Source organism: Orbicella franksi, chromosome 5 (genome assembly GCF_964199315.1).
Source record: "Orbicella franksi chromosome 5, jaOrbFran1.1, whole genome shotgun sequence".
NCBI lineage: Eukaryota > Metazoa > Cnidaria > Anthozoa > Scleractinia > Merulinidae > Orbicella > Orbicella franksi.
Window position 1 is genome coordinate 6705587 of NC_138149.1, and position 25699 is coordinate 6731285.

Consider the following 25699-nt stretch of genomic DNA (forward strand, 5'->3'; position numbering starts at 1 on the left):
TAGTTTAATTTTTTCGTTAAAATTAAGCCTGGCAACTGGGCAAGTTGCCGACTATGATGTGACTTAAAAATGATGTCGCTCTATTCCAAGACGAGGTAGTTTTAGCTTCTTTGACGCGAAGAGCTTTCGACAAACATGGCGTCCAACCGAAAAGACATTAATGACACTCGTTGCAAAACGTGTGGCCTGATACAACCGTGCCCGTGTGATGCGGAAAAATCCATTCATGATGCGGATAAAAGAGAGAAGCGAGTGGAACAACCGATTATCATTATCAACAAAAGAAGACTATCCAAAGGCAGGAGGCATTCTTTTCCTGAGCCAGGTGAGATGATAAAATGCGTATTTATTAGAAATAGGTAAAGGTAGGTTACGTCTGCATACGAGCCGCAGGTGGCCCATCAGGCCGGAGCTTATCTCAGTTCCTGTAGCATAAGGCGACTAGTAGTATTTCTTCTCCTCCATGTATGGGATGCTAGTTTATCGCAGGGTTAAATTAGTCCCCAGCATTAACATCTGGGTGGAAAGAGGCACTGCGAGAGTAAAGTGTTTTGCCCAAGAACACAACATAATGTCCCCGGCAAGGACTCGAACCCGAAACGCTCGATCCGGAGACGAGCGCGAACCACGAGGCCATCACGCCTCCCTGTCTATCTATTAAAAGTGCTGCACCTTACATGCGTGTCACTTATATTCGCGTACAAAATATATGAGTGCAAAACAAAACAGAAAAGGTATTGTTTTTGTGTTCTACAGCACAACATCAATTAATTAATGCGCAGATTTAGACTTCAGGCATGGCATCCCTGAAAGCAAAAAACGCTGGACTTTTTCCTTTGAAATGAGTTTTCGCCACGAAATAATTCAAGTACAATGAAAAGACGAAAATAGTTGCCTCAAGGAATAGCATCATTGTTACCGGCTTGCTACTAGCCCAGAAATAACAGACCAACACTGAGGTCAGAACTTCTCCGAGTTTTTTCCCCTTCAAGAGAGCTAAGAACTGCTCGTCTAGTCGCCAAACGCAGAGCAAGAACGTGAGGGATTTTTAGAAGTTTTTGAGTTTGTTATTGTGAATGAACAATTATAGAATTGTTAGTGCCACTGTACATATTTCTGCCGTTTCTTAAACTTTTAGCTTGATACACGACCCCACAAGCAAATCTACTTCTTTAAACCAAATCGTGTTTTAATCAAGGATTGTTGTTCAGTGTTGTTGCCAAATGGCGACAGTTGGCGTCCACGGCGGACTGTACAACCAGAAGCAAACTATTTTAATCTTCATCTGACTTGCCGTTATATTTTCCTCAAAAGAAAACTTCCTTATTTAAAGGAAAAACTTACAAATATTGTCTCATCGCTTTTAGATAGTCTTAGCAGAACTGTTTTCCTTATTAGGCGTTGCCGCGTATCTTGCTTTTTGTACTTTTAGACTCAGTTTCCAACAATTTGCTCTAATGCTTGGTTGTTAAAAAAAATGGCAGCTTTCTTCAGCACCAGTGATAATCTAACCAGTTATTTTTGTGATATTTGAAGACGTTTATATTTGCAGGTCTCCACGGAGGTAATGAACCTGGCGAGGCGCGAGGCCGCCCGTCCCAGGACCAACAATCAACAGTAGAAACCCTAACAAGACATGCTAACCTGCAGTCTTCGCTGTCTACAGCCTCGAGAGGAGGCAGAGCTCTAACATACCTCAGAGACATCTTCGCAGCTAATCCAGACAACAAGATGGCGCTGAAACTGTTCGGGAATAAAGCTGCCGTTCTTATTGAACAGCGCCGGCAAGAGCAGAAGGGCAAGGGAGTGATTCATCCTTTCAGCACATTTCGATGGTACTGGGATATCCTCCTAATCTGTTTTATTTCCATGCATGTGATTCTTCTCCCAGTCAGCATTTCGTTCTTGAGTGACGATCTTTCACTGCACTGGCTCATCCTAAATGGAATCTCCGATAGCATTTTCCTCATAGACATTTGCTTGAATTTTAAAACCGGAATTGTCGATCCTAACAATCAAGAGGAGGTGATACTGGACAAGAAAGTTATCCGCCGGAAGTACTTACGAGGCTGGTTTTTGATCGATTTGCTCTCGTCACTTCCGTTTGATTACGCGTACTTTATCGTGTCATCTTCGTCGGCGGAGCAAACGCTGATCAAGGCATCGCGGGCTCTTCGCATCCTCAAACTTGCCAAGTTGTTGAGCCTTTTGCGACTTCTGCGTGTTTCGAGACTGGTGCGATATATCAAAAGATTTGAAGAGGTAGGGCACATAGCAGATGGCTACATAGAAGATTGGTTGATTTTGTCCTGTCAGTTTTCAACCTTTTAAAACGTCAAACTGTAACTTAAAATCAGCTAGGAGTAAAAATCGCTAAATAAAACAACAGCTATCATTAACTATGTATCCCAGCTTGTTAGTGTGAATTGATGACCTTTGAAAAATTGGGCCAACGAAAATTAAAGGAACCTACAGTTAAGAAAATAACAGAACAGCATGACAAATATTTGGAAGCTAAAATTTTACCATGTTCAAAAACTAGTTTTCATTATGATCACTTTTAGGAAAATGAAGCACAGCGCGACACATTTTTCAGTGGATCACACAAATTTAGCAACTTCGGAAACATCCAGAACATAAGCTGAAGAGAGTTGGATAATAATGCGTATGCTTTTTGTTGTGTGTCAGCTGCTTAACATTGCCAGTGGCCAGCTTCGTATCCTCAAGCTGATTGGTTGTATGCTGTTGTTATCACACTGGAATGGCTGTGTTCAGTTTCTTATCCCGTATCTGCTGGAATTCCCAGACAACAGTTGGGTCGTGATCAATGGATTGAAGGTAGCCGCCATCACAGTTTTTCATAACCCAAGCAGAACTATAACTAAATAAATAATAGACACTGTTCCCAAATCGAATTGCAATTAGGAAGAGTTAGAGTTTGCGGAGAAAGGAAAACCGGCGAGCCGGGATAGCCGTATAATGTTTTCTATTTGGTGGTTCGGGGGAATCTTATTCACACCATACATCCTTAAATCATAAGCTATCATAAGAAAGTCAACAGTTCTGGTTTAAAATTTGTGTTTTTTTAAAGCAGTTCTCGAGAACTGCGAGAATTGCATGACTGGAAATCACTTGAAAAACAAACTGGTTAATGTTAATGACATACGTAGCGTGGATGAATTAAAATAGATTACGAGTGGACAAGTCCCTATATGCGATTCCTTTTAAAAGAATTATACGTAGGGATTTCTCCATATTGTAATTGTGCCGAACCATTTAGCATTGTAGGTTCTCTTCGGCTCCGTAACTCGACGAAAATATGAAGTGAATAGAAATTACGCACACTTCGGATTTATATTATTTAGTTTCTTTTTCTAATCAGGCCAGCGTTTTTGAGACTCCGCGTAATCGTAAGAACTAGGTAGCATAATAAGGACAAAACGTTTATTCTGCTTGTTTCAGTGGGGTATCATTTGCTCATGTTTACTACCGTTTGGTTATGCTTGTGCTTGTGTCGTAGTGAAAATCAAGCTTAAGTGAAAACCAGCCAGCACCAATAGGCCATTTTGCAGTTGTGCACGTGTGCTTAGTTACCTGGCTTATGACTGCAAGCGAGGCAGGAGGTGACCTTGCTTTGGTACAGACCTCTCTGCTTTTCTCATTTAAATGCCAACAAGTCAGCATAAGAACAACTTGATTTACACAACAAAAACGGTGAGGTCTTTATCAAAACAAGGTCATCTCCAGCCTCGCTGCCATTCAAAGGCCAGGTCACTAAACAGGCAACCGTAAACTGGTCTATTCTTATATAAGAATAACAAACACCGGGAATATGCGGTTAGCAACCTTTATTCTGTCTATTTGGGATTGAAATCGCAATTCTATTTCAGTAGTCGTCTTTGTTGTTTCTTAATGCTTTGCGTGAATAACAAATATTTTATTTTTTGTTTCAAGTTCGTCATTTGTAATCGGTGTCAATCTTCTCCATCCTTAACCATCCTTGTTCCTTTACGGTTTAAAATTATCTCTTTGGTGTTTTTCTATCTAAGTAAACTACTATTTTCAGGTTTTCTTTAATTTAAAGGTAACTTTGTACGTGGTCAAAATGACTCAAAATGCCGTGACTGAGCTCATTTAAATTCAATTCTCTAGGACAAGTCTCCAGCCAGTCAGTACAGCTGGGCGCTGTTTAATGCCATGTCGCACATGTTGTGTATTGGTTACGGACGGTACCCCCCACAGACCATTCCAGAGGTCTGGCTGACGCTGTGCAGTATGACCATAGGCGCCACTTTCTATGCAGTGTTCATTGGTATTATGTCGAGTTTGATCATGTCTATTGATTCATCCGGGCGACTTTACAATGAGAAGGTAACCAAGTTACTAGATAGTAAATGGATAACTACATTTTTCACATAGCATTCAAATTGAACGTTAAGACTGGGAATAAACTTGAGGCGTTTTTTGTTCAAATAGTTTTTTTGAAATTAATTCAAGTCATTTGTTATTTGACCAATGGCAACCGCTGTATCTTCACGTCACAGAATAAAAACCTCTGTGAAAACCGCAGTTATCTTCCACCAAAGTCAGTCTGATAATGAGTCCTTCATCTTGTTAGTGCCACTCGAGTCTGTTTGAGTTAAGCTTTCTTTAATATCCTCCGTCAAAATTATTTGTCATAATTAACTATGAGTGAATTTTAAGAGTGAGAGTTTGGAAAGAAAGTTTACGCTCGTGACATTCATAAGCAATAGTCTTTGTGGAGATCGTGCAAGCTCTGAGAAATGGTTTGATTATTGCGAGACGGGTGAGAAGATATCGGATATGTTTTTGTATTGATTGATCGATCGATTGATTGGTTGGTTGATTGATCGACTGATTGATTAAGTGATTGACTGACTGATTGATTGATTGATTAATTAATTGACCGACCGACGACCGACTGACTGACTGACTGGCTGACTGACTGATTTATTGACTGATTGATTGATTGACGGGTTAATTGATCGATTGACTGATTGATTGATTGACTGACTTACTGACTGACTTACTGATTGATTGATTGACTGACTAACTGACTGCATAATTGATTGACTGATTGACTGATGGATTGATTGACTAATTGATTGATTGATTGATTGATTGATTTATCTTCTTCAGTTGAGTCAAGTGAAGGAGTATATGCGTTACCGGAAGTTGCCACTACGTATACGCCTCAAGGTGGAGGATTATTACGAACATCGTTTCCACCACAAACTATTCGACGAGGACATTATACTGAACGAGCTCTCCCAGGCACTCAGGGAGGTAAATAGCCAGCCAGCGTTAATATAGTCCAAGTCGTACTACTGTCACGCAGCGTTAAGAGAGGGCGTGAACTTGCGTGACAGTAACCAATAGCTCATTTTATCTCAAAACATTGATGTTAAAACAGAGATTTGGGTCGTGAGAAGAGTGACAACCGTCTCGATCTGTGATGAATTTCTGCAACTGATACCATACGAAGCCTGAGGAGAATTTGTGCATTAATAGTAATAATTTATTTTAAAATAACATTGGAAATAGCAGAAGGTTAGACAAGCCTACTAACTCCGTTTCGTTTCCAGGACATCTTGGTCCACAACGTGAGCCCATTACTTCACACGGTGCCCTTTTTCAGAAACGCCACTCGCCAGTTCCTCGCAGACATCGTCAGCAAGCTCAAATTTGAGGTGTATTTAACTGGTGAATACATATGTAGGACAGGCCGCAAAGGAGATAAGATGTATTTCATTCAAAGAGGAATTGTTGATGTACTCACAAAAGACGGGATTTTGGCCACTAGTCTTGGAGACGGATCTCATTTTGGTGGTAAGCCAGACTGAGCTAAAAACCTACTTATACCTCCTATTGGCAGGGGTGGACCTGGGTCGAGGTTGCCCGTCCCAACCCAACCCACCCACCCCTCGTGTGAGGAGCAAAATACAAATTAAAATCTGTATTTTTTTTTATCTTTTCTTGGGGTGTATCCTTTGTTAAGTCCGATTTTTCTTTCATAGAATCGTTTTCCCTAACACCTACCCGACACATACGCCCACTTAAATCAAAATTTTCAGTTTATTTGCGATTTTGTTTTCACTAGAAATATGTCTCTTAACGAAGGAAGCCCGCAGGGTGGCCTCGATCCGAGCCGCGACAACTTGTAATCTGTACTCGTTGAGATCGCCTCATTTTCATGAGGTACTTATGGAGTATCCTGACATGAAAGTAATGCTTGAAGCAGTCGCCAAAGAGAGGCTTTCTCGGATAGGACTGCAACCGAACCTGGCAGAGCCGCTGACAGAGGAGGGTATGGCCGAAAGGTGAGTTAGAGGGGAAGGTAGGGTTATTTACCCTTGCAGTGGATTTGTACTTTCAAGAACTTGTGACAGGGCGCTTTTCACTTGAATGTCGAAGAGTAGTTCGTATTTACTTTGGTTTTACATTACTATGCTTTGCGATTGGTTTGAAAATATCGCGCCACTTTCACATCCAATTAGAATTAAACTGAGCAAAACAAATTGTGACTGGCTTATAAACACACGTTTTCCCGCGCTTTTTACCGGCTACGTGTATTCGATTTGAGTTTTGATTGGTTCATTGGATTGTCGGTGTAATTTGTGATTGGCCAGAGTGATAACTTTGGTTTTGGTTTTGCAAAACTCCATTGAAAACCGCTCTACCGATTAGAACAAGAAGCTTACTTATACAATTAAAGAATACAGTATCCTAATGGAATTGTATGTATAGCGGAATCCCGATTTTTCGAACCTCCAAGGAAAACGAAAATTGGTTCGAAAAATCGGATAGAAAAATCGGAAAAAAAATCGGGTAAAATTACAGTGTTCGACTGAGGACAGGGAAGCGACTTTTGGTTCGAGTTTTGGAGTGGTTCGAAAAAATGAGGGTACGAGAATTCGGATTCCACTGTACAGTCGAACCTCCACTAAAGGCCACCTCTCTGCAACGGCCACCTCCCTACAACGGCCATTTTATTTTGACCCGGCAGACAGTCCATACATTCACTCTTGTCTTAACCTCCCTGGAACAGCTACCTCTCCATAACGATAACGGCCACTAAAACGCGCCCCAGCTGCCAAAAACCCTCTCGACAACAGCTAGTTCATAACCTACTGATGAACGGTGTTTACAAAACCCCATTTAGTTTTCTGTTAAAAGTCGTACCGCGCCTCGTTGGTCTCTGTTCCTGTTTGGTTTGTGTTTCATTGATACATTTTGACTGTGTTAAGTATTCATATACTACAATAAGCATTTTTTTTTTTTACAAATAAAAAGATTGCAAGCCCCCCCCTCCCCGCCCCTCCCTAAAAGAGGTGTCATATTACACCCCTTCCTCCCCATAACGACTACCTCTCTCCAACAGCCACTTTCTTCAGTCCCCAAGGTGGCCGTTGTGGAGAGGTTCGACTGTAATGTCTAAAAACCGTTCTATGGTTAACAAATCGGAAAAAGGTAGAACTTGACTATTAACAGTTATTACCGATGACAGAATGACAAAGAATGTTATATCGTGATAGAAGACATAGAAGGAACTTTCCCCTCGGGTCAAATCACGGCTTAACTTTGTTGGAAGAAAAAAGCGCGGGAAATTGCGTGTGAGCTACGTATACACTACTGTTGGTCTTGCGCTTGCTCCTGGTTAGCCGAAAAGAAAAATACTCCCTTTTGATTGGATGAAACACGTTACGTCACTAACACTCGAGGGACATAAATTTGGAAACCATTGAATTAATGGGCTCTTTTGCAGGACAGCATTCGAACTAGAAGAAGATAACAGAGCGAAGCTGCCGCCTCGTACCCTGTCTCCAATCAAACAAGAGCCATCGACCTCCACCGCACCAGAGACTACCAAGTCTTCAGCTGCGCCACAGGTTACCAAGTCCCCGCCTTCATCGAAAAAAAAGACTGTAAGCACAAGCATTCCAGTACCAAAGTCCAAGAAGCAAAAGAAGAAGGCGCCATTCTTGACAACAGCATTCTTCAACACCGTGGCACCGGGGCTTGCTTCGTTTGCACAAACGCAGAAATCGGAACTCGACATCATTGTTGAAGAGGAAGATGAGATAGAAGAAGACCCAGATGTAATTGCAATGATGGCTGACTTTTGAGGTCCCGGATGTTAAGAAGTTTCTTTACTCTATAGGAGACCACCTGAGGACTCGTAGCCATTCTCAATATTTTAAAGCAATACGTCTGACATTGTTTTTAAACTCTAAAACATACTTATATTTTTGTATCTTTACTTTCCGCAAGCGTATAGTATGCGGGTATTTAATAATTATTGCATGTTAGAGTAACATTTTCTTCGAGCCCACACCACTACCCAACAGCAACGACGCCAGAGGTTCAAAAACGCAGGAAACCGATTTTATTGTGCATTTAAACTAAGTGTAGTATTTGAGTGCTGAATATTTCTATAAATCTTTTACAGGCCATTTCCCTCGAGCAACTACGACTGTTTACTGTTGATGGACACAGGAAAACGGTGTAATTATTTCTTGAGAAATAAGTGAGAATCTCATTAACTTTTCACATGCAAACAAGACGGTACTCATCATATTTTATAGATCCCTAATTAACTGCATTTAAACAATTCAAAGCTCAAAGTTGATTATTTATTTATGAATTAATATATCTCTAAAAAATAACTCAAATCAAACATTGTAAACTTTATTTTTAAAGGATCAAAATCATTTGTTATTCTTCAATAAAAGACGAACGCCAAAAAAGTGAAAACGCGTTCGGCCGATGAACAAACTGACGTATTCTCATAATCTTCTACGGAGTTCCTTGCAGTGAGGCCGTCTTAGGCAACAAGTTGGCCCTGCTTGCAGTTTTCCTCTCGCTCTTATTGCGCATTGGAAAAGAGGGACAATTTGCAGTCTTGTTCGTTTCGCTGAGTGAGATCTTCTCCCTAGTAAGCATAGCAATGTTCAAACCTATTTTTTTATACCATGGCAAGATTAATTCTGTAACGAAACGTCGGTTTCGCTCGAACAAACAAAACAACAACAAACTAACGAACCAACTCACAGTTCAACTTTTATTTTTATTGACATCTAAGTAAACAGTGGATCTAGGATAATCTCGCTTACCAAACAGAAAACAAACCCGCAATGTACTGGATGTGTTCTTTTTACATGAATTTCATCCATTCAGCCAGTTTTTCAGCAAGTTATTGTCATCGTCAGTTAATCTTTCTATCCCTGTAAGCAGGTTTCTAAAACTAGACTGTGAATAATTTATACCTTACTTTGTCTCTAAAACGTTCTTATTTACAGTTTAGACGTGAAACACGAGCTAACATCCTTCATTTGTCAACCGCATTATCAAATGACAACGGGCTCGGGGTAACTGAGAATTGAGTAAACCTCGCGCAAGATCAACAACAACATTCCTGAAAGATTATCGATTTTGATTGCCGGATTCGAAAATATCATGAGCGATCCGAAAACACAGCGATCACACGAACATCACACACACAGTTCACATTAAAACTACCCCGACTAAATACATAAATTTGTCTCAAATTCACGAAATATTTTACTTTTAAAGATCACTAAAAATTACGTTTAGTATGCGGTGTATGCGAAGTGTTTGCGTTTTAACCCTTTGAGCCCCAATTACGCATATATGCGTAATTAATAGTCGTGCTCTTTGTACCACTTGTGACGTCATCAATTTAAATGTCATCAAGTATTCTTGAGAAGCAGATAGCAGTACTAGGCTAGGCTTTCCCGTACAATGGTTTATCGACGACCTTCCGACGTTGCAAATCCCCGGTCCATATGTAAGTCCAAATGTTGGCTTATGTGCATGCCCGGAATTGAAATATTGCTCAATTTTGTACCTAATTCTCGAAAAATCTCTCCTTTTGGTAAAAAAAGCTTTCTTAGCAAAACTTAGGCTTATTTAGCGTCATAGCAGCCAAAAAACCTGACTAAACAGTTAAAAACGGTATTTTTTGGCGAAAGTTTGGTATTCAAAGGGTTAATACTGTGTGAAGCTGTATAAAGAGTCGGATGTCATGGTTACTTGGCAACGCCTGTGCAGAAAATCGCAGGCTCACTCCAGTACTGATTTTTTTGACTGTTTTTTACAGGACGACTGGAAAAGAGTTTTAGAATTACGCTAGCTATTGTAGGCCCAGTCTAAGCGGTGGTCTTTTGTCCAGCGTTACCGTTCATTACAGCATCCAAGACATCCATAGCTGCCGCCGGAATGCGTGTTCCTGAGTGACGAACGAAGGAAAAGTTACGTCCCAGTGGCAATTTGAATTCTCAGTTGATTTGGTTCCGGCTCAAAAAGAAGGCAGCTTGGAGGGAAGGGGGGAGGTGAAGGGGGAAGGGGGGCAGGGGGGGGGGAGCAGGGGATAAAGAAAGAACTCTACGCAGAGTGAATTACAGATCTAAGGAACTAAACTGAGAAGGGCTCCGATCAAGGGTTAACACTGTAACAGCCAGCCTTTTGAATTAATTCAAGTCATAAATTACGGGTGAAGTCAAGAAACTCGCCCAGCACACGCGGATCAGTTGTGATTGTTCATATCAGTCATTTGTACATATGAACTTGCATAATGGATATGGCTTGATCAGAGAACCGGGAGGCAGAGCAAGAACAAAATAGCGTCCTAAGCAGAACCTCTGGCTTCGTAAAAGAATGGGTCGGTTAGCAGTTCTCGTAAGGTTTCACATGAATTACAAACAACAGAAACAATGCCCTTCGGCCCAAAACAGGCAAAGGAACGACAAACTTACGAGAGCTGCTACCCTTTTGCAAAGAATCATTTCGCTAAACAGTGCACAAAAATCCTCCTACGCCACATTACTTTAAAGCGAATACCCACGCACGTACGCAAGCACACCCGGTACACGCGTGTTTGCTCTAACTCACTCACCTGGGCCAAAGATACAGTTGACTCCGGAGTCATAAAGGAACTGGTAGTCTTGAGGGGGAATAACACCACCACACACGACGACGATATCACTGTGAATAAAACCGACACAAAAGCAGTCAATACTGAACTCGCGGGCATGACTTTATTTCTGGATCCTGATAGGCCCTTTTTATTCCACGTGACGTACAGAGATTACAAGGTGACCAGAACCATGTGTTGTAATCTACAATACGACGAGATCTTAACAACCGTAGATTTTTACGAATTTTTTCTCCATTTTCTCCTGTTTTTCGAAATTTCGAAAACACCACGAAGTTCGCCAAAATTACTCCGTGACACGTCGTAATTTCAACTCTCTTCGCAGGGTTTGGAAATGTGGCCAAACACGGTCTCTCGTATTTGATTTACTACTTGTATTATGAGCTGCAGGCAGCCAGTCTTCTTTGCTGCCTACTATTTATAATAATACCGTAGAAAGCACTGCGACCTGACTTTCGTAAGCCTCGACGGGTCCACGTAACCGGGGCCAAAGGAAAAAACACTAATAGACGCCTGGCTCCACGTTTTTCAGTCATTCATTGAGCGCACCCAGTTCAGACCATCCACCAAGACATTATCAAAACTTTCCCACAACAGCAACAAAGAAGGTCGGTATGCAGCGTTGTCATTTGACGTCAGGACAGTCAGGTTGGTGTTCCAAAACTGAGGTCTTTTCTTGTTGTTTGGTAACACCAAACTGGCTGCCATAAAGATCTCTGGCCAGGTAATTGTTCGAAGCTCGCTGCACTCGATCCATATACCACGAACTCGAGCCGAATGTACATGTATTTCCGTCTGGACCTCCCACTCAGTAAATAAGCTTACATCAAAATATGAATTTGTGTAAAGTACATCCTTCGTTCATGAACCCTTACCCTCTTCCCATTGACTTCATCTGTGCTATCAACTCAGGAATGAGAGTTTTGTGTCCTGCAGCCTGGGAACTAATTCCCACTACGTGTACATCCGCGTCCACCGCCTGCTGCGCAACTTCCATGGGAGTCTGGGACAGAAAAAAATGACCTGTTTTTCTTTTCTCAAAAATAGCTCGATTCTGTCACCAACAAAATTTGAATTTCTAGGTTCAAAGTGACCACTTGTTATTTAATTGACGGCACTCTCCTTGAAAGGTAAGCACTCAATCGAACTTTTGATTGATCCAAATATAAATTCTCTTATCCGATTGCTATGTATTTTTTTTAAATGTTTGTTCTGAGAATTTCGCAATACATCAAGGCAATATCTCCAAGCTAATGATTTTCTTTGCTTCGTAATGTTCTGATAATGTAAGGGGAATTTAGACGTTAATAACCAACCTGGAAAAGTGGTCCAATGTCAACATCAAATCCAAGATCAGCGAATCCTGTGGCGATCACCTTAGCACCCCTATCGTGTCCATCTTGGCCCATTTTCGCCACCAGGATCCTAGGACGACGGCCTTCCTGTTCCACAAAAGCCTATTTACGAAAGATTACATAAGTATATTCACACAATGCACTTAACTTCAGCGGAAGTTTCTCCTGACAAGACTTCGCAAGTTTAACGCGAAAGTGGAACGTCTGGAGATTAGACAAAAACTTTGACAGGCACCCGAAGAACGTAACTTAGCAGGGGCGTAGCCAGGAGTTTTCCAAGGGGGGGAGGGAGGGGGGGGTCACACTGTGTCAAAGTGAGGGTACTCACCAGATTGCCATGTCGTTTTCCCCACCTGTTGTAGGTTGTTTGCTTAAAAAAGGCTTACAAAAAAGGGGGGGGTCACGGGCACCCCAGGACCCCTCCCTAGCCACGCCCCTGTAAAGAAACTTATCCCAATTGTCAGCGATAAGACAAAAACTGCAAGCGCTTAATAAACAAGAAATTTTTACATCCAAAGTGGCTCACATTCACTTTCTTCATGCACTGGCTTATCTCGTCCGAATCACCAAACTCTGTTTTATAGGCACCGCTGACCATGCGATCACTGGCGACATGTCTTCCAACCACCTTTGCAAAAAAAATAAAATAAAATAAAATAAATAAATAAATCAGCTTATTTCGTGTTAGCGGCGAGAACATTGGCGAAACACAAGGATTACGACTCTAGAGTGTCAAATAGCCTACAACGTTTTAGCCATATGAAAAAGAAAGGTATCATCTTGCCAATTGTTATCACTGGTATTTAATTAATCTAGTCACATGCATAAGCGATAAATGGCCCGCCTAGATGAGCACTTGCTATCCGCGGGCCAAATAACATGTAATTTTACAATGAAAGAAAATAAAGATTATTGTTGTTGTTAACAACAAATAAATTGTTTCACGGTCGTCACCCACCCTTTCCATTGCTTCGGTTATCTCACCAACGGTACAACGGACCCTGGAAGCCTGAAAAACAGCAAGGAAAAGAGAAGGAAATTACTTGCTGGGAGAAGTTGACCGATTAATCACCCTGACAAAAGTAACCTCACGCTGTACCTTAACAGCAAGGTCTAGAAGATTCCCTTGGCCTGTTTTGCAGCACTCGGAAATGGCATCCACCGCCAAATTCACCTGCATAGAAATACAGCTTCATTTAGTAATCTGAGGTTATAGCAGCTTCTACTTGAGCGTCGAAAGTAATTCGCACTGATTTGCCTTGGTTTTGCATGACCACTTTCAGGCTTAAAAAACTCGCGCCACTTTTTCATCCCATCAGAAATAAAACCAAAACCACGTGGCTCGTTCGCACACGTTTTCCCGCGCTCAGCGTCGGCTAAATGTATTTGTTGCGAGTTGTAATTGGTTCACTGGATTGCCTGTGTCCTTTGTGATTGGCCAGAGTGATTACTTTGGGTTTGGTTTTATGACACTCAATTGAAAACTGCTGTAATTACACCTCATTTGCCAATTAATTAGATAAAATGACAAGCGTTTTTAGGTTTTATTTTAGGTTGCTGTTTTTAGCCACTACACTGTAAATCGACAAACAATTCGACAGTCAAGCTTTCTGTTTATTTGAAATATTTCTTTACTTCAGTTTAAGTGGCATGCCTAAGAACTTGCTAGGTGTAGCTAAGCGCACTGTCCACTATAAAAAAAACAACAACATTTGAAAATTTGAAACCTCGCATTGCGTGGAAAAATGCTTTTCGGAATCACGACACTACTGTTGTTGTCGTTGTGGTTGCTTTTCTTTCCACCGCTGTCCAAAATTAAGTTAAACCTTAACTAACAAAATCAAACCCTCATAAACCTTACCTCGTCCTGGTTTCGGGTCTCTCTAATTCGCTTTATTTTCTCCAACTGAAACAGAATAAGATACCACTTAGAAGATCAGCAAAGTCTTAAAACAATCGAGTTATGTTTGTAAATGGTACCTGTTGTTCTCGCACTCTGGTGTTATCGACAACAAGCACATCAATGGCTTCTTCTTTGGCCAACCGATACTTGTTAACGCCAACGATTGTTTCTAAGAAAGCAACGAAAACAGAATTGTGGCTCTGAATTAAAAGAAGCGAAACCGTCCGTACGAGTTCACATAATAGTCAAATTACGGTAATTCAGGGGAGTGGTGACCGTCTATCAGCACTCCTTTTCGGCGGGGGTAAGGAGGGTACACTTGTAAACTTTCTAACGTCCCCTACCCCCGAGGGTCCACACGTTCACTCTTGTTTTAACCTCTCTACAACGACCACCTATCCACAACGGCAACAGCCAATAAAACTCGTCCCAGCTGCCACAATCACTTCTCCATAACGGCCAGTTAATCAACGACTGACGATTGGTGTATACAGAAGTTCACTTTTTTCTTGTAAAAGGTCACAAAATTGATCCGTACCGGGCGTCGTTGGCCTTTGTTTCTGTTTGGTTGATAAATTGTGATTGTGTGACGTATTTACATGCTACAATAAGCAATTTTTAAAAAATCAGAATGTTGCATTCCAGGAAAAAGTGTCATATTACACTCCTATATTTTTCTAACCTGACCCTGAGTCGATCCTGGCCTGTCGTCTGGCTGCGCATTCCTCGATTCTCAGTTTTGGCATTCCCGCTGCGACTGCTTTGGCCATGCCTCCCAACTCTTCCACCTAAAATAAAAAGTTATTTCTCGGGTCTGAATTTCGTAGCGCAAGAAGTAACAACCAATTAATGACCCCCTAAAGCAGGCCTTGGCCCATTGTGCACCTAAAAATTGCATATTATGCTGTTAGCACTGCTCCAACTTTTGTCCGCGAAATATGCCCAAAATTATGCCAAGGTTCACAAATTTATGATCCCAGTTTTCATAACTATGCGAAAAAAATGGCAACGTTTCTGTGATTATATCACCGAAGAGATAATTCAGAACAACAACAACAACAACAACAACAACAACAACAACAAAAACCTTTATTAACGTGTCTGGGGTATTTAGCATTGCTGCTAATTGGGGACACACACAAAGTAGATAATTACAACGTGGAGCACGTTTTTCGAATATGACATTCTTTTAAATTTCATTGGTTCGGTTTTATTGGTCATTAGGCGGGGTCAAAATTCCTAAACCTCTCTGACTAACTAAACAAAACGAATTTGCAATTATTCTAATTCCGTGTTATGACCGTGTAGCAAACTGAAGGCAAGCGGGACTAAACGTTTTAGTTTCTACGCTTAAAAAAGTGGGAACATTCTAAAGTTAAAACCCGATTTCTCGATTCCTCGTTTGTTCAAACCTCCCGATAACTCGAACCAAAAGTCGTTTCCCTTCTTTCAGTCGAACACTGTAATTTTCTTCCCGATTTCTCGAACTATCTGATTTTTCAAACCAGTTTTCATTTCCCTTGGAGGTTTAAAAAATCGGACTTCCACTGTATAAATGTGCTTGCGCAGTGTTCATACCTCTTTGATTACACTCAAACCCTTTTCGTATATCTCGTCTGTGAGACATTCCATCATGTATGAACCGCCCCACGGGTCTGCAACCTAAGGAAATAGACCTCATATCATTAAGCCGGTACTTTATTTTGCCACACCTTGTCTACAGCGAAAGGAAAGGACATTCTCCAAACTACCATTAGAAGAACTGTTTGACAACCAGTAAGGAGAATTGAGGTTTTTAGCTTGAGTATCTTTTATCACTTACATTAGGAATGCCAGACTCCTCTTGCAGTATGATCTGCGTGTTACGAGCAATCCTTGCGCTGAAAGGAGTCGGTAGTGCCAGGGCCTCGTCAAACGAGTTGGTGTGCAGGGACTGGGTTCCACCAAACACCGCTGCCATGGCTTCGACTGTCGTACGCACGATATTGTTGTATGGGTCCTGAAGTGAAAGTTCAACGCGATGAAATGTTAATAGCTGTAGTTATGGAAAGAATTTTTTTTGACGAGATTTCCAGTTAATTGGATATTTTAAATTGGGTCAGTAACCTATAAATGCAGACGGATTTCGATCGCAAACCAAACATGGGTGGAAATCTTTTAGGAGTCTTTGTGGAAATACAAGATTACCTTACGTCGTTTATTAGGACATTCCTTTCTTTTTAGTGGGTTTTTGTAGCTCAAAAAGGTCTGTTGGTTGATCAATTGATTTTGAACAAAATAAATTTATTTGTTCGACGATAACACCAACTCATTTCCCCGAAAACGCTAAGCGACCTTTGTTTTACAAATCTTGACAATAATTTGCTAAGGAGAGCTGCGCTTTGATCAATCAGACGAGAGAACTGCCTCTGATGGTGAGATTGCCAGTGGAACGATGACAAATTTCAAGTCCATCAATGCGCATTCTCTGGTATGGTAAATCTTTTCCATTAATTGGCCAAAACAAAAAACAAACTGTATGGCTTTGTGATTGCATGAGTGCTTGATGCGTTCAATTCATTACCTGTTCAGTGAGAGACCAGCCGGAAGTCTGCGAATGTGTCCTCAACATACACGACTTCATGTTCTTTGGCTTGAAGTTCTTCTCAATCTGATTGGCCCACAGTCTGCGCGCAGCTCTCATCTTTGCTATCTCCATGTAGAAATTCATTCCAATCCCCCAGAAGAACGACAGGCGAGGTGCAAAGCTGTCGATATTGAGTCCGGCTTTCAGACCTGAAGTGAAAGAGGGAAATATAATAACATGTCTACAAGGTGGTGACCGAACAGCTCACTACGTTGAACTCCGGATCCAACAGTCCTGAGGGCTCGTTCCTCGAAGGTCCCGAAAGGTTTTCGCACCCGGAAATCCCTAGCAAAATCTCAAACTTTGTGATTACAGAGCCGTTTTATTCACATATTCTTAAATATGAACAGAGGTTCCCTTTATACAAGACGTTTCAGGCGTATACATCACTCTGCAGATAAAGATTAACTAAAAATACCTTTGCAGGCCCGAAAAGATTCCGAGGCTTTCGAGAAACGGGCCCCTGGTTTGAGGATCTGGTCAAGGCCGGGATAACTGCGTTGACTTCTGACGTAAAACGAAGACAATTTACTCTCGCAGTGTCTTTCCACCCAGTATTATAAATGGGCGCGAATTATCCTTCGATATACTGATGCAATCCGGCAAAAAGCCTATGAGGGGGTGGGGGGAGGGGAAGTTATACCTGAGATAGACCAGACTGGAAATCACTCTCGGCCGGGTTGTTCAAAGCCCGATTAAGCTAACCCAGGGTTAGCGAGAATTTTGATTTGAGTTTTGTAACTTTTCGGTGACGTTTTCTCTTTATATCGTTTATCCTTTAGTGTTGAATTTGAATAATCTCAAACTATAACAAACATACGCAGTGAAAAACATTTATATCCAAGAAAAATTTATACTGCGGTTAACTTTTAATCCTGGGTTAGCGTTAACCGGCTTTCGAACAACCCGGTCCTATATTTTAGCGTTATAGCTCGTTTGGCGAAAAACAGGCATGCAGAATGGCTCTAATATTCGCGTATCTGGCGAATATTGCCATACCGCGAATGATATCACGGGAGGAAGTTTTTTAATCGTCTATCCCAGATGGCGCTCCCTCGTTTATAGTTACGAGTAAAAGAAAAATAATTTACTGATTTTAAAGACAAGTTTTATTTGGGTACTAGTCCACCTCAGCTTGAATCACCTGTTCTGCAGTATTCTAGACCATCAGCTAAAGTGAAAGCCATTTCCAGAACGGCGTCTGCTCCTGCCTCTTGCATGTGGTAACCAGAGATTGAGATGCTGTTGTACTTTGGCATATTCTGAAAACAACCGAGGTGAAGCAGTCAGTAAAAGAGCCTCTGCTTTCAGTTGTTGTTGTTGTTGTTTGAGCGGTTTTCAAGTGAGTGTCGTAAAACCGAAACCAAGGTAATCACTGTAGCCAATCACAAAGGACACACACAATCCAATGACCAATCAAAACTCAGAGGAAATACGTGTAGCTGACACAAAGCGCGGGAAAACGTGTGCGAACGAGGCACGATTGGTTTTGGTTTCACTTCTGATTGGATGAAAAAAGTGGTGCGGGTTTTTTTTAGGCCAATCGCGTAGCATAGTGAAGCAAAACACAAGTGAAAACCATCCTTGTCAACTTGGCGTTAAGGTTTAATTTAAATGGGTCGTGCTATTTCAACATCAAGTCATTACCTGCAAACTCTGGTTTTACATGTACAGCCGAAAAAAAAAAAAGGCAAAACAAAACAAAAGAAAAGTTAAGAAGTCACTGAAGAATTACTACTTGTAAATAGTACAACTGAAACTGATTTAAAAAAGAACCAAAACTTGATTTTTTTTATCTCTGACAGTTACAACGCACGCTGTGATTGGTCAATTTAGTGAGCCGTATTCTACTATACGGCCTGCTGAAATTTAAAGCTGTTTTTGTTGTCAAAATGTCTTATGGTTTAGTGCCAGATTTTCTTGACTGGCAAGATGCTCAAGAGCTAGAGCAAGATGAACCTGGGCAAGCTTAATGAGCAAGGACTTCAGCTGTACCTACGACCCAAAGGACGTTGAGCTTGGAATTTTTCCTGATTGCAACTGCTAACTTCGTTTATGTTGACACTGACTGCTGATACCGGTACACAACTTTTGCGAAAGCTACTTTATGGAAGCTCACCTGTGAAGTGTAGGAGAAGATATCGCCTATGATCTTCATGGATGGCTCAGGTGGGAAGATGTAAGTGTTGCGTACCATGAATTCCTTCAGAATGTCATTCTGAATGGTTCCTGATAGCTGCTCTTGTTTTACTCCCTGCAAGTGGAGTCAAAACTGATCAATGTTACATTTCTCCTTATATGTTCAAAAACACTGACTTACATGCAGGTGATGAGAAGCAAGAAAATAATCAACTTTGTTATATGGCAAGGTAGTCTTGAGGTAAATCCCAGCATTCTGATTGGTTCTTTCCTGGTTGGGATTGTGCCATCCATACCATTTCGGAAAAAGTTGTGTATTTTTTGTGTTCGAGCGTCATATACTAAACTACTTACTAACCTAGCTAACAATGCTTGAGCCATTCTGGGGAATATTGGCCTTAGGTCGTTTTTGGTCCCAGGCCTGCGAAGTCTGTATTGCCATGACCTTAGGCTAATGTTCCCCAGTACATATTATGACCCTTGCGCTCGGTTAGTAGGAGGTTACTATAATTATATAAAGGGATATAATTCACCAGTATCTGTGTACACTCTAGGTAGGAACATTGATGGCCCAGTGGTGAGAGAACTTGCCTCTCACCATTGTGGCCTGGGTTCAATTCTGACCCAGTGCCATATGTGGGTTAAATTTGCTGTTGGTTCTTGCCTTACACGGAGGGTTTTTCTTTGGGTACTCTGGTTGTACCCATGCACTTTACCTGTTCCTCTGCTGCCACAATGTACATTGCTAAGACTGGTAAAACAGCACCATTCATTGTCATGGAAACTGACATCTTATCCAGAGGAATGCCATCAAACAACATCTAGTTACGAGGGAAAAAATAAAAAAAAAAAGTTACTAGAAGTATATTATGCATACAAATCAGGGTTTTCAGTAGCTTTCTAAAGTGCCAGATTTATTCCTGAAAGTACAGGAGGCCAACTTTTTTCTTGCCGTAAGGCTGGTTGCATGCACCAAAGGCGCAGGTGCTACGCCGTATGAAAATCTGGGTTCTGGCCTCAAATAAAACCCTGCCAAATATCTCTGTTGAAGCAAGTTTTCCAGAATAGCTCTGTTATATTCTTTGTTATTCCTACAGGCTACTGCAGATTTAGTTTTACCGTAAAACACCTTGCTGTTCCCTTCTACATGTACCTTGTCTCTACTCCTTTCCATTGCTGGTTTGAACCTGTGCTGATTGACATGTCCCACAGGTGGAGAGCACCCATGGGCAGACACTTAGTCATGCCTGGTCCCAGCCACATACATGTAGGTGTACGAGCACTCAGTAAATCTTTAATTCCATCCTAAGAAATGAAGCAAATCAAATATATACCTTCATGTCCTCCACTGAATCCACAGCAACACCAGCCATTCCAACGTCACCATGAACTCTTGGATTGTCTGAGTCATAACTGAGAAAAATGAAATTGATACATAAATGCCTAATTCAAACTTGTCTGAAGCAGCCATCGATCCATACCATGCATAAATCCACATATAACTGTGGTTTATTCTTTTGCTCATATAATAATGTAGGTGAAACAATAAAGAAAGTACCAAATTGCACCAAGTGCATTGTCTATTGAACCACTACATGTTCAGTGTACTCAAAACATTATTACTCATCAATCTCCATAACAGCCACACCATTTTTTCCTTGGGCTAGCCTTGCAAGGATCTGAAGATCCATGTTAAACCAAAATCCAAGATTCTGAGAAGTGCACACTTTAGAATCTAAACTTAAATAATCTGAATTTCAGATAAAACTGTGATTATCATAAGATACTACAATTTTAAGACCCATTAGTAAAATTAAATCCCAGACTAATCATGGACCATTCTACAACCCTACGATATGATTTTTATTAAGATTATTTAAACTGGTACATGTATACCTGATGAAACACTGACCCCAGTACCTCAACTAAGAGCTGCTACATGTACATGTACTCTCCCTGATATTATTAACATACAGTCCATCACAGGTAAATAGTGTTCCTCATAATTATTGTAATTTAATTTTCACGTCCAAGAACAGAATACAAAGCAATCTGGCAAGGAGTCAAACTCAATTCTTAGAATCTGGAGTCCAATGCAGTAACTGCAAGGCCAGCGTACCCCCCTCCCACGGCCAATACATTATATCATTATCAGTATATTTCATAAACAGCAAACTCACCCTCGATGAGTGGCCAGATCAAACGCAACACTGAGTCCCTGCTGGCCAGCTTTGATGTTGTCACGGTAAAACTTGTTGCTCTCCTCAACAGTACTGAAACCTGCGTACTACAAAATAATAACAAGTCACTGGTTAGCAGTAATTACTCGGTCTATTTAAGTTATATTTATATACAAATTTACACAACTACAGTATATACATGCCTAACATGCTGATCAAAATTTCAAAAAACAACCCTCATTCACTGCATGATGCAGCAAGAAGAAAACTTTCCAGGCACATCAACAAGCATGACCGGTTTAACTGGCCTGTCTTCAAGATTACCCCAAGTCTTTGTTTTTGAGTGAAATTTCAGGAAGTGATTAGTTCTCTTTCAGCCATAAGTGAAATTATAGCCAGCAGCCAGCTCTTAGCTACATAAATTTGTATATTCTGCTCAAAAGCTATCTGTGATCCAGAACAAATTCTGCACGAAATTTATTTTTAATTACCATACAATTGCTTTCTCCTAATTCCCTCACTGATTGCTTACCTGGCGGATGGTCCAAGGTCGATTTGTGTACATGGTAGGGTAGGGTCCCCTAGTAAACGGAAACTTTCCTGGTATCTCCTCTTCAGTATGTTGAGTATCAGTCTTGGTGTATACAGGCTTGATGTCGATACCCTGAATAACATACATGTACAAAATATATAACGCTGCTAGCAAGTATACAATGTCTGAGACAATCCCAATCTAAAAGCTCCCAACTTTAAAACTGAACACAAATATTGTGAGCAAAAACTTTATTGAAACTTAAACTAACAGTCCCATGAAGAAAAGCACACCTTATAACTTAAGCTTGTACATGTAGCTTTCACTTATAGTCACACACTAGGTTTTCTTTCACAAACTTAAGTTAGTACACCATATGGTCATCCAGCATCATATTCCTTTGGAATGGTTGGGTTGTTATCAGCAAAACTTCCAGGCTAATAACAGAGTAAATTATGATAACTATTCATAATTTTCATCTGAGTGAAGAAAGTAGTACATGTATGTACATTTACATGTAGAGGGAGACGCCAGTGGCCTCATGGTTGGTGTGCTCCTCTCCAGATTGAGTGGTCAGAGTTCGAGCCCTGGCCAGAGAGATTGTGCTGAGATACTTTAGCCTCTCTCCACCCAGGTGTGTAAATGGGTACCTGCAGACTTAATGTTGGAGGTAATCCTCCAATGGACTAGCATCCCATCCAGGGGGAGTAGAAATACTCCTAGCCACTTCATGCTAAAGAAACCAGGATAAGCTCTCACCTGCTGGGACACTTGACTGGCAAGCAGACTTTACCTGCCTTACATTTACATTTACACTTGGTGATGCAGGATGAAAATATGTGATCTCTGAATAGAGACATTTAATTTCTTTGCCAATAATATTAGCAGTGCCTTGTGTTGCTTTATCTCTATTATTTATTGAATTTGCCCTTTAACTTTGCAGAAGACTGAAAGTGAGTTAGAAGAGCTTATTTTATCCTTAAATTGTTTAAAATGATTGGGCTATAATTAGCAAAACAGTCATGTGCTCTGTATACAGTATCTAGGTATTTTAATACACTACCTCTGGAGTGTGCCATGTTAGTTTCTTTTCTGGATCTGCTCCTTTCAATTGTTTCTTTGCCAGTTCAGTCCATTCAGGATGCAGTGGCTCCCGGTGAACAAACCTTTGTCCTAAAACCTTTAAAATAAACATGCAGCCTTTAAATTTAAAAAAGGCAGATCTTCACATTTATCTGGGCACATAGCCAAAACAAACTTGAAAACTACCTCTAACTCATCCACAGACCTGCAAATCTCAAGAGAGACCAAAAAAAATTTTCTCCCGTTAATATCAATATCTACTCCATCATCCAGGACATAAGAATTTAACAATAATTTAGATGATCACCACTGGGAAAGTGTTTTTATAGCTAAGGCAGTTCTCCTTAATGGAACAAAAAGAAATGTTTGAAGACCTTTCAGAAGAATTTTTATGTTAACATCTGGGCTCAAAGAGATTTAGAAACTAGACTGATTTATATCCTAGATACATGTAATATAAAAGCAGCACGCATAATATCACCTTAGCTAGGATAGTAAAATGGATGGTGAAAAGGTAAACAAAATTTTGTCAAAAAAAAGGAAAATTAAATTTAAAAAAATTAATAATAATAATAATAATAATAATAATAATAACAATTAAGAAAACTGACAGGTAATGAAAAACCATATAGTAACATCTTATGCCTTGGAAAAGGTTATATTTTTTTATCTCAAGGTCAGAAAAGCAGCTTTAACTGAGGAGGTCTTTCCTCATAACAGATAAAGAAAGGGTCATTGGATCATTTCTGAGTTTCCTTGTCTCTCAGTTTTGAAACGAGTCTGTGTGCAGAACCTTGCATGTGAAAATGAGTTTGATTTACACATTTACTGAACCTGTAGGTGGACCACATTTTCATATGAATGGTTTTGTAATAAGACTCGTTTTAGCACAGACGTAAAAAAACAATTTGGAAAATACAGACTGAAATGAGCCTGTTGCCATCCACTCACCCTCCCCTCCCCCTAACAGCTGCCACACGCACACACTATCACCCCTCCCCCTCTCCGAGGGATTTCGAGCTTGGGACTGACACAAGTCATATCCACGTCAATGGTTAAAACTGTTTCTTAGCCAGGTGAATCTTCTAATAAGAAGGTCCTCCAGAAAGAAACAAATATAAGCTTGTCATTAAAAAAAAAAAAAAAAATATGGCAATCTAACGCCTTAAGGCTTAACAACCATTTCGATTCGTTATTAGTTCAAGCTTACATAGGCTTACAATATGTTTCAAAGCAGTATTATAGGAAATACATTTAGTCTCTTAAATACTTTATACTGTAACAGCGAAATCGCTTGGATGTCTTTGCAGAGAGGAGCCAAAATTTGTTAAGCTTATGTTGAAATCGGTCCGTGTGAAACGACACGGCTGTCTTTCTATCACTAAAATCGACCGCATAAATCGTACCTGGTACGCTGATGACAGCGGACTGAAAAGGACTTTGCTTCTCAACCTTGCACAAGTCAGCATATCCGTAGACAAGCGAAAAATTGATCACTTTGTGGCTCAAATCTCGGACGACATTACGTTGGCTACGGTGCTTTAGTTACATGACGTATCAACCTTTCACGAAAGATACAACTGGCCAACGGCTGCAATACGTCACGCAATCCTCTGCAGGAAAAAAAAATATGGCGAAGGTACGTTCACTCTGCGTTCACCCATAATAGACCTTATCACGTTTGTCAACGCCATCTCGACGGGTAGGCAAAGGGGGTCACAAATTACAGTGTTTGTATGGGAATCCGATGGCTAAAAACGTTTTCCAAAATTGAATTTTACACAATTTGTGAATCGCAACGTTAAAATACCAGGTAGAAGATCACTAACTTTGAGGATGTAGCCTGGCTAGATGACGCTGAGCTAAGTTTTCTAATTTTCCATACATTTGGCTGTAATTTTCATTATACTTGGTGCTTTATAATTTACCAAGTATAATGAAAACGATACCAGGTAGAATCCAATGAACGCCACATATAAAAAAAAATCACCGCCTATAATACAACATGTAAAAAATTGAACAAGCACCACATATAACAGACACTATGACAACTAATGGTGGAGCTCCCTCGCGCCGAACGCGCACGACCCAGTGACGACGGGAGTCCCATACCTTAGCAAATTTAGTAACCCATCGATCTAAAAAAAAGAATTGGTTGTCACGTGACTGTTCCTACGCAAGAACGTACGTCCGTACGTACGCCCCGTCATGTAAATCAATGTGAAATGTTACTCTGCAACACTAGTTCTCAAGGCTTTTCCTTACAGATGAGGAGTGGCGGGTTTACAGCGTACATCTTTAATATTGGGCATTCATGCTATGTTCAATAGACACCTGTCAAAACAAGGTATCCGCTGACCATTATCAAGTGGCCACATCGCTGGCTCATGTTCAGAGCTCATCGAGCTCGCGCGTTTTCTAAAGTTGAACGCTGCCCAGGTACAGCTTTTCGATTGGATCACAGGCTGAGGCTACGGTAACTTACTGTAATCAGGAGCTCTGCTTTTAGGCTTGGCTAAATCTACATATTAGAATTAAAAGCTTATGAGAGCTGCTACACTTCTGAATTAGAGGTACGCCATTCAAGATAATTTAAATAAAGCATGGCTGATTCCTTGATTGTTCTTATAATTGGCTTCTGCTACGTAGTCGAACTTAATTCTGTTGTATTCAGTTTGTTCTCATGGAGTGTTAGCTATGATAGATTCTCCTAACCCGGTCTAACCCGAGGCAAAGACAACACATGTTCGAATAGTATCTCAAAGACACAATTGTATTTCGTCTTATGATGCTGGTTGTTACAGTGAGAGTGAGAAATAAATAATTTTATCATATAAAAACCAATGAACTTTCACGCGAAAACGCGATATTTTCACAAGTGAAAATAACGTGTTATCTTAGCTTAT

The 25699-nt window shown here is 40.6% G+C and overlaps 2 protein-coding genes across 2 annotated transcripts; one reads left to right on the forward strand and one right to left on the reverse strand.

Moving 5' to 3' along the window:
* Positions 1-135: 135 nt before the first annotated feature.
* LOC145486970 (potassium/sodium hyperpolarization-activated cyclic nucleotide-gated channel 2-like) lies at positions 136-8919 on the forward strand. Its single transcript, XM_081465677.1, has 8 exons — positions 136-325; positions 1553-2262; positions 2689-2838; positions 4153-4371; positions 5161-5307; positions 5607-5850; positions 6122-6341; positions 7769-8919. Exons 1-8 carry the CDS (start codon positions 136-138, stop codon positions 8145-8147), a joined length of 2259 nt encoding a protein of 752 aa, XP_081321803.1. The 3' UTR covers positions 8148-8919.
* Positions 8920-9051: 132 nt separating this feature from the next.
* Positions 9052-24351, reverse strand: LOC145486511 (methylmalonyl-CoA mutase, mitochondrial-like). The gene is made up of 21 exons (XM_081465189.1): positions 24200-24351; positions 22774-22890; positions 21711-21842; positions 21179-21285; positions 20333-20411; positions 19715-19819; positions 18979-19113; positions 18004-18121; positions 16797-17008; positions 16056-16232; positions 15812-15895; positions 14916-15021; positions 14311-14402; positions 14192-14236; positions 13430-13504; positions 13289-13339; positions 12857-12958; positions 12292-12432; positions 11851-11978; positions 10937-11025; positions 9052-10270 (listed from the first exon to the last, which is right to left on the reverse strand). The coding sequence occupies exons 1-21, from the start codon at positions 24260-24262 to the stop codon at positions 10191-10193; spliced, it is 2238 nt and encodes a 745-aa protein (XP_081321315.1). The 5' UTR covers positions 24263-24351; the 3' UTR covers positions 9052-10190.
* Positions 24352-25699: the final 1348 nt, after the last annotated feature.